Source organism: Octopus bimaculoides, chromosome 4 (genome assembly GCF_001194135.2).
Source record: "Octopus bimaculoides isolate UCB-OBI-ISO-001 chromosome 4, ASM119413v2, whole genome shotgun sequence".
Taxonomy (NCBI): domain Eukaryota; kingdom Metazoa; phylum Mollusca; class Cephalopoda; order Octopoda; family Octopodidae; genus Octopus; species Octopus bimaculoides.
The window spans coordinates 41,033,348-41,043,400 of NC_068984.1; the positions used below are offsets into that span (position 1 = coordinate 41,033,348).

The following is a 10,053-nucleotide window of genomic DNA, read 5'->3' on the forward strand; positions in this document are numbered from 1 at the left end:
ATTAGGTGGTAACAATTCAAAGTGAATTACTCCTTTGTAATCCCACCAGATAGAGATAAGAACCTTTTTCCATGAAGTTCCCTTCTTGGTTGTGGTTGAGCTTTTCCCCTTTTACCAAGCCACTGTTTACAACGTTTATTATTTCGATAGAAGATCCATTTTTCGTCACGAGTCACAAGTCTATCCAAAAAGGGTGAAATGAGTTTGCAAGAATGGAGAGAAGAGCAGATGTCAACTCAGGATTTGCAGTTGCTTTCGGACAATTCATGAGGCACCCATATTCCAAGTTTAGGAATCTTTCCAAGTTGTTGAAGGCGATGATGAACAGTTGTATGGTTTGAACTAAGCTTTACTGCCAATTCTTCAATTGATAATGCCGAATTTTCTTCAAGTAATGCCTCAAGGAGCTTATCATCAAACTCAACTGGACGTCCTGTTTGATGTTCATCTTCAAGGCTGAAATCTCCACTTCTGAATTTTGCAAACCATCTTCTGCAAATTCTTTCATTCAAGCATTCTTTCCCATAAACTGAGTGTATGTTTTGAGTTGCTTCGCCTGCAGAGTCTCCTTTTTTTTGTACTCATAAAGCATTATGTGCCTCAAATGCTCTTTGGATACTTCCATGTTAGAAAGGGTTTTAATCAAAGAAATTTTAATTCTATTATTCTGTAAAATAATATTTGATTAGTTTAAATGTACACAAAGGCATAAAATTTTTTTTTAATTCCATTAGACATTCTAAAATACTATTGAATTTCATTCAACTTTAAAAAAGATAAAATCGGACAGAACTTATGGGATGACCTAATATATAAGCTATTGCAAACTCCTTGATTACTTAGTACCGAAGAAACTGGAGTATCAATTTATTTTCCATTAGTGAAAATGAACAAAAGTCAAATTAAATGTATCACTGTCTGAGATAACTATGTTATTCAAAAGATATCATCATTAACATTTCAACTTACTATTGTTGCATTTTTGGTCAGATATTTCTCCAAGATTGTTTTGGAAATGGGTTCTGGGCAAGTTTGCAGCTTGGTGATTATGGTCAATATTCCTGTGTTCCAACTCAAAGGCTGAAGAGTTACTTTCTCTTCTGTGTGGCATTACAACTGCAGTATCTGGGGTGCCGTGACTGAAAGGTTTTTTCCTATCTAAGGCAGGACTACAATCAAAACAAATGACAGTTTTATCATCCTCATCTTCAACAACATCAACATTAAAATATTTCCAATCAAACAAGATTTTAATGTAATTTTTAACTTCCATTTTGTAAATCTTTTTAAACACTAATTCAAAATCTATTTTTCTACGAGTTAGATATGACTAAGTTAGATATTCTCTATCACATTATGACTTGGAAAAAGTGATATTTGGTTTTGGTTTTTGCCACTAATTTCAAAATCAAGAAGCTGAAATTCAAGGAGACAACACAACGCATGACATTTAAACTTTAAACAGTCTTGCCTACAGTTTTCCATAAGTTGATATTATGAGATATGAAAATTAACTGAAATCAGTAATGGCAATTACAATTTCCATGGATATTAGATAATAGTAGATTCACCTGGAAATACTCTTTGGATCATTACCATAACTGGTATCCATAATTGGTTTAACTCTCTGGAAAAAAAAAGGAATTCAATATAGAATTTTATGAACAATGTTTTACATATTTGATTTAACTAATAATTATTCAACATTTGAAAAAAATTGAACATGATCTGGCACTCAGTCACCACAATCTTTATTTTCCTTCTATCTACTCCTACTCACCCTCACACTGTGGGACAGCCTTGTATCTCCTCTATAGCAAGACACCTGTGCTTGTCCTTCTATCATACTTTAGCCTTCAACATCTGGCATAAAGTCACCTTCCCCTCTCTCAAATATATTCCTACTAAGTTAAAGAAGCTTTTCCTTTTCCATTCTTTACTGTCTTGCAAGTTACTTGGCAACCTCACTAGCACCAGTGTTATGACAAAAATGTACCCAGTGCACACTGTAAAGTGGTTGGTGTTAGGAAGGGCATCCAGCCACAGAATCCATGCCATGGCTGACATTGGAGCCTGATATAGCTCTGCAGCTTATCAGACCCTGTCAAATTGTCCAATTCATGCCAACATGGAAAACAAACATTAAATGATGATGATAAGTGTAAATACAAAACACAAGAGATAATTACTCAACACTAAAATTCATTAACTAAAGAAACTCACAAAATTTATTGTCATGTTAAAGCTATTGTGTCCAGTTTTTAGTTACATTGCTTTAGGTCCTCAGTTTAAACTCAGATAAGGCTGACTTAGACATTTCATCCTTTTCATGATTGATAAAAATATATATCAGTCACATGCTAAGGTCAATGTAATGATTCACGAGCTCCTGCAATAATATGCAGTCTTGTATTGATGTTAGAAATCACTAATATTAGATAAAAGCCAAGAAATTGGCTGAAACAATAAAACTGACCAAGTCCCTTACAGTATTTAAATTTATTACTATTACAAGTTCAAATCCTGTCAAAGAAAAAATTGACCAGTACCAAGTACTAGTAATACACTAGTTTCAATTCCATCAACTGTTGTTCTATAGATACAAAAACGACTGAGTCAAGCGAAAAACAAATCACTACTATTGTATACATACAAGATAAACACATACAGAAACAAACAAAACACAAGTCATAGTTAATCCAACAATAAATAAAGTCGTTTTAAATGTGAATTATTGCACTACATTCATATTTATTTACTTTCACCAAACAGAAATCTCATACACCTCCATTCCATCTTCTACAATCATGTTAGTTTTAACGAAACAGTCACGGACTATAAAAAAGAACATAAAGCGAAGAATATAAACCTTCAGTAATAAGTAATAAAAAAGCAAAACCTTATTTTATATATAACTGAAATGCTAAGACTTAGTTACATAGTTAAATGTCCTATCTACTCTAATAAAAGAATTCCCTGTTAGGAATAATGCACCAGAGCCAATGTTTGTAAGTGAAGGCTATAGAATGATTTGAATTTGATTTATGGTATTAGAGTCCTTCATAAAAGTTGATCTCAGTGGATTTGAACCCAAAACTTACATGGATGTACAAAACATTTGTGCCAGATCTCAACTTTTCGATCAACTTCTCACCCTTACACATAATATTAACTGCTGTTTAAAATTATGCAAGTAGCATTTGCATTGAGTAGACAACAAATAGTCTCCCTTTATTCAATATATATTTCATATATATTGAATAAAGCAGTAACTTGAACGAGGAGTTTTGAAAAATCCTTTTGTTTTTGTATTAAAAAGTATTAATCTAATATTTCGTCTTAATGAAATTATTTGCACAATAAAGTAAAATGAAATTTACCTGAAGAAAAACAAGATAAGGAAAAACAAAAGTTTCCATATAAGACGCAGCAAGCTGAAAAAAAAGCAAAAAAAAACATTATTTTGTTAAATATGTTTAAATGCGGTTTAAGTGTTAAATCTAGTGTTAAATAGAAGTCGTTGATGGAAAATACAAGGCAGATATCCGAGTTATTTGAATGAAAAAGAAAAATACATGTAGATTAATATATAAAAGCTCTGAATGCACAAAAAGTTTAACTCAAAATCTTTATAGCTTCAATGTATAATTATATAGAGTAAAATTCTCATACATAAATTCAATTCTACACCACCCCACTCTCATGCACATATACATATGTGTGGTTACATGTACGAAGAGATAGAAACAGAAAGTGATCCTAAACCAATTGCATTTATTAAAATATTTCACTTTCGGGGTCTTATTATTTAAATTAATTTGATGAAATACAGGTTAATGGTAAAGTTTACATCACCAATTCTCTATTTAATCTAAATAAATTCTGAAATATAATTAGGAACCAATAGATGAAGCTTTATATGGTTTCTTAACCAACTAGAGATAGCAACCAAATCCACTTCCTCTCTTATTCTTTTGTTTTTCTAAGAAAAGGGACGCACTGGATAACAAAGTCTGAAAGTAAGACAGGATGGTCACAACTGGGTCATCTGTAATCAAAGGTTTGCTTAATCAGAGGTGACACAGAATTAAACTACAATATCTCTAAATTTAATTCTTTACTCAGCTGTCACAGAGCATTTTTGTTCAAATATTAAATGCTATTAAGCAAAGATTAAGCAATGTAACAACAGGAGAGAGAGATTGAAAAAAAGTTTCTGTATACATCTCTTATATACATACATACACAGTTTTTTCTACAAATAAATAACAACAGTTAGGTATTTTTACAACAATTCTCAGTAAGATTACAAAGATAAAAAAAACAATTACATAAAAAATAGTATAAAAACAGTCACTTACTAACTGGGTGTTTGTGAAGCAAATAGATGCTGCGTTGCCCCAATTAGTTCGAATTTCATCAAAACATTGGTATGGCTCCCATCCATACACACGTAGCATGTTTGCACTGGTAGCAAATAAACAGGAACCAGATGGATGGAAGAGTATGTTGCTAAAAAAACAAATGAAACATCCAAATGTATTTAAAATTAAAATGAGGTACAATAGCTGTAATAGCTATGAATTAGTAGTTGGATTGTTAGAGGTGAAATGGAAACGGATATAAAACAGTTAAACAAAAAAGAAAAATCTTTCTAAAACTAAAAATCTTTTTTATGTATCATAATAGTGTACAATGAAGCCTCCCCAACATTTCAAGAGATGAATGATAAAACAGCTGACAGGGAACGATTCTCAACTTTGTTCTTTGCCCTGGAGTGCCCGTAGGTCTTTACTATAAATTAATGGCAGGGCTTTAATTGCAAAATCCCTCAAGAAGTTGTGAGAAGTTCAAAGCCTGGAAGAGGAGACTTAAACCAAGATGAAGTTGAATCAGAATGAATATGGATAACATAAGTTTTTAGTATTAATAATTAGTAAATCAAAAATGACAAGCACCAGGTAAATGAGCATTTCTAATATGCAGAAAAATTTGGTAGTAAAATATGCATGGGAAGTATAAAAAGGCTGCAGATAAATGTCTGCAATAAGCATTTGATTATCCTATTGGATTTTCTTTGTGCTCAACATCCAACGAGGTTCTTGTTCATTAATGCATGAAATTTAAAAAAAGGTCATCAAGGCAAGCCCCACCACTGACAGAATGTAGACAGGCTTCAGATATGATCAGACCTGACCAAAGATAGGTAGCAACGAGTTCAAGGTAAATATAGAAATTGAGGGGTTGGCTAACATGTAGTGTGAATGACCATCATCATCATTTAATGTCTGTTGTCCATGCTGGCATGGGTTGGACAGTTTGACCAGGGCTGGCAAGCCAGAAGGCTGCAACAGACTCCAGTCTGATTTGGCATGGTTTCTATGTCTGGATGCCCTTCCTAATGCCAACCACTCTAATAGTGTAATGAGTGCTTTTATGTGCCACTGGCACAGGTGTCATTTGCATGACACTAGTATCTGCTACAACTGCAATTTCACTTGGCTTGATGGGCCTTCTTAAGCAATACCAATATTTATTTGCATCAATGTCACAAACTAAACAGATAATCTTGTCTAAGGATTCAAAATCAGTATCAAGAGTTGTTGAATGCACACCTATCAAACTTATGTCAATACTGAATAAAGAAATATGAAAAATGAAGATGAAATAATGCATGCTTTAAAATAGAATTCTTAAAATCAAATCAAAAATAAACTTACTCAACACCATGTGATATTTCTGGAGTAGAGCTAACTAAGTGAAAATTTTCTAAATCCCAAAATTTAACAGTCCTGAAAGAAAAATATACATGAATGAATTACATCATCTATGCAATTAAATCTTATTTTAAATAAAGATACAAGGGACATTTTTATTAATTTTCCTTTCTTTTTGTAAAATGGCACTAAATTTTCACAAGTAATCTATTAGGTTATGGTACAAATTATCCCAGCACTGTTTCTAATATATATAAATTTATTTAATACAATAGTATGCACAGACCTTAAAATTAATTAAAGGAAAAAAAAACAGTAATACACCAATAAGCTAAGATTTGTCATTTCTAAAGAGAAAAAAAAACTGAAACAGGATTTTAAAATTATGGTAAAATTCTGACAGTGAAAAAACTGCAAGTCTAAACAAAGAATTTAAGTGCTTACCTATCAGAACTGCCTGAGGCCAATAATAGTTCACCAGGATGAAAGTCAACTACGTTGACACCAGATTTATGTCCTTTCAAATCTGCTAATAATTTACCTGCTTTTAAGTCCCACAACTGAAAGTAAAAAAGGGAAAAAAATAAAATAAAATAATTCTGATTTCTTACATTGACACAAGGTCATTAATTTTGTATTTGAGGGATCTCATCATCTGAATTTACTCAAGTGCATGTTTGGTACTTATTTTATCAACCCTGAGGGTATAAAAACAAAGTTGATTCAAGATCTGAACTTAGACTGTAAAAGTATATAGCCAAATACTGGCATAAGGCACTTAGTCTAATGCTCGTCTATTTCTGCCAGCAAAATGTTTTCAATGGTATTGATCAAAATGTTACATTGCAGTTATTATATAATCATCATCATCATCATCATCTAACATCTGCCTTTACTTGTATATTTGTGTGTATCTTTACTTGAAGCACAACACAAGCATATTCAGAGATGCCCCCAATGGGTTATGACATTTAGCAGTTACTTTTTGGTGCTTGCATGGGACACACAGTTTGCTGAGGCAGATTTTCTATAACTAGATGCCCTTCTTGTCACCAACCCTCACCTATTTCCAAGCAAGGTAATATTTCCCCCATGGCCATACATGCTTTCCATGGAAGAATGGAAGAACATTGCTTGTATAATGGTGATACTCATTTACAACCATCACAGGATGTCGAGGCAAGGGTACACACAAACATACCCACTCTCTCTCTCCCCCACTCCTTCCCTCTCTCACACACACACACTGGCCTTCTTTAAGTTTCCATCTACCAAATCCACTTACAAGGCTTTGGTTACCCCAGGGATATAAACAAAAAGACACATGCCCGTGGAGCTGTGCAGTGGAACTGAACACAAGACCACAGGGTTGGGAAGCTAACCTCTTAACCATACAGCCACACCCACACCTATTAGTAGTACAATAATTACATGATCAACAACTGGCTAAAACTGAACATTATCTTCTATTCTAACATCACTAAACCAGAGTCAGAAAAACACCCTTTCAATCTTCCCTCGTGATAAAACAGTTTTATAGCTTTTATATCTGGATTACAAAGAGAATCAATATAATACTGCTTCTGCTTCATGTGCTGGTCAGATTAATATTCACTTGTTGTTGTTGAGCCTCAGATAAGTCCTGGTCAACCATGACCACACCATCATTCTCCTAAACACAGTGTACATTATTTAATGAGTTCTTTCACAAGATGGTTGTGCATGATTTGAGAGGCACTTGGCTGCTACTTGTAACAGATGGAGCAGCAACCACATGGTAGTTCCTCCATTGGCTCAGGTTAAAAGTACATGCAACTTGTTTCTTCTTCACAGAAACATCAGAATAGTTGTCAATATTAATCAATAAACATTGATTTCTTATATCTGCACAAGGTTTTAAGATTGTAGGCAAGAAGGAATATGATCAATTGAATCATCCCCACTGTATTACTGGTATGTATTGTATCACACTCTCACCTCCATGCCAGTCCCCCGCCGGGGTGGAAGCTGAAGCCAACCATGACAGGATTTGAACTCAAAGCATTTAAAAAAAGAAAAGGAAACCATACAATGCTAGCAGCTTTTAATCTAGTACACTTCTGCGGCCTACAATACTGTGCTCTAACTTTGGCACTAGGCGAGTGATTTGCAAGGAGGGTAGGAGATACAATTGACCCTAGTACCTAACTAATAATTACTTCATTGACCCCAAAAGATGAAAACTCATGCTGACATTGGTGGGATTTGAACTCAGAACATATAGAGGTACGGCTAAAAACTACAAGGTATTATTTACTCTTGACATGTTACCTTACCAATGTCTTTGTAGTGGTTTATAATAGCTTTGTAGCTACACCTCAGAAACAAATGCAAGAAAATAGACATACTAAATTAGTTACAAGCTGACATTGATTCTATTTTTTTCTATGGCAAAATAGCTGGCACTCATCTGAGAGAATAAGAAAAATAATATCCAATCAAATATAAAAAATTATATAATTTAAAGCCAATTTATACCTCATATGGGTTTACTAAAATGACAAAACAAAAATTTCCTTAAATTTTGGGAGTCGCATTTGTTTGGGAAGTAATTTGATTAAAAAAAAAAACAAAAAAAACTAAAAACTTCTGATGTACTTACTTTTACTATACCATCTTCCCCTGCTGAAGCAATCCAGCCACCATCAGGGCTGAACTGTAAATTGTTAACTGAACCTTGGTGGCCCTGAAAGAAATCAGTTGATAATTTATAGAAACAGAAACAAAAGCAACTGATAAACAACAAAAAAGTTTCTCTGAAATATATAAGGAGAAATGATATAAATACTTTGTTATGTTGTTTATCTTTAGGCAAGATTATAGTTTTTGTTGTTGTTTAACTTCAAGTTTGCTTCTTATAGAACAAACTTCTGATTAAAAGCTTTTCCAGATATGACAATGAAATCCTTCTATATTGAATTGTCATAATGCATCACTACAATAATTCAATGTGACTTTTGTTTTGTAATATAGGAGGTAATGATACATGGAAGATTTGGCTGCTATTTTTAACAAGCCGAGTAACACAGATCTTCTTGTTGACTCATAACAAAATGGTTGACAAAGATGGTAAACACTTCTCATTAGCAAGACTTTTTTTTTCATATTTTGCCTCCACTCTCACAACAACGAGAAAAAAAAGGGTTTTTTTTTAATTGTTAGATGTCTGATTATAGGTGAATAATTAACAGATGTTAATAGGCAGTAATTATCAGATGTTATTGCAAGGTACATAGATAGGTAAATTGATTGATACTACCAACACTGTACATAAAAAAAGTATTAAAACAGTTACCTTATATCTGTATATGCAGCTTTTTCGTTTAATGTCCCATAACTGGAAAGTAAATTGGAAACATTACATAAAAGAGAGACAACAAAATTGAAATGAAATTGAAAGACAATGGATTCCATAAGTTAGTGTCACCATACAGTAACCATTATTTTCAATGGGTTCACGCTAGCCTCTTGTATTAAGAATTACTTCCACAGTTCTGACAAGTAACTGATCTTAAATATCTCTCCATTATCTCTATATTTTAAGTCCTAAGCAAAACGTGTTTTTTCAGTGGTGATGTCCAGAAAATTAAGTCATGTAAAATTGCATGAATCTAGAAGACTTGTCTTCAATGCTGCCAGTTTATAATATTCTAGAAAAGAAAATTAGACATTTGAAATGTAGAACTTTGATATCCCTTAATATAGAAATATCCATTTTTGCTTATTTTTTTATTGATTGAGGCAGTTGATCCCTCTCACTTGCAATAGCTTCTGCAGATTCTAACATTAAAAAAATATGATGCTTTTATCTGTATAACCTAACTGCAGTTAAAGGGAAGCCAGGAGAAAATCTAACAGATATTACTATCAGTAATATGGTACAAATTAATCTAATGACCAAGTTTTCAATAGCAAAATGTATTAATGTGAGAGCTGTGCGAGCCATGTACAGAGATGCTGCCAGTAAGGTGAGGGTTGGAAATGAGTACAGTAATGAATTCCGGGTAGAGGTAGGGGTCCACCAAGGTTCCGTCTTCAGCCCTCTCCTATTTATCATAGTCCTCCAAGCGATCACAGAGGAATTCAAGACAGGTTGCCCCTGGGAGCTCCTCTATGCTGATGACCTTGCACTAATTGCGGAGTCATTATCAGAACTAGAGGAGAAGTTTCAGGTGTGGAAGCAAGGACTAGAATCGAAGGGCCTTAGAGTCAACCTAGCAAAAACCAAAATCCTAATAAGTAGGAAGGTAGATAAAACACAAACCCCTTCAGGTAGATGGCCCTGCTCAGTATGCAG

General features: G+C 33.5%; 1 protein-coding gene across 1 annotated transcript in view; it reads right to left on the bottom strand.

Moving 5' to 3' along the window:
• The window catches only part of LOC106883713 (katanin p80 WD40 repeat-containing subunit B1), a 54,273-nt gene that overhangs the window by 8,601 nt on the left and 35,619 nt on the right, over positions 1-10,053 (bottom strand). The window contains exons 5-12 of the mRNA XM_014934825.2: positions 9,052-9,093; positions 8,359-8,442; positions 6,162-6,277; positions 5,721-5,792; positions 4,362-4,512; positions 3,381-3,434; positions 1,572-1,627; positions 970-1,169 (exon numbers count right to left, since the gene is read on the bottom strand). Of these exons, the coding sequence (XP_014790311.1) occupies positions 970-1,169; positions 1,572-1,627; positions 3,381-3,434; positions 4,362-4,512; positions 5,721-5,792; positions 6,162-6,277; positions 8,359-8,442; positions 9,052-9,093 (775 nt within the window). The remainder of the gene's footprint in view (positions 1-969; positions 1,170-1,571; positions 1,628-3,380; positions 3,435-4,361; positions 4,513-5,720; positions 5,793-6,161; positions 6,278-8,358; positions 8,443-9,051; positions 9,094-10,053) is intronic.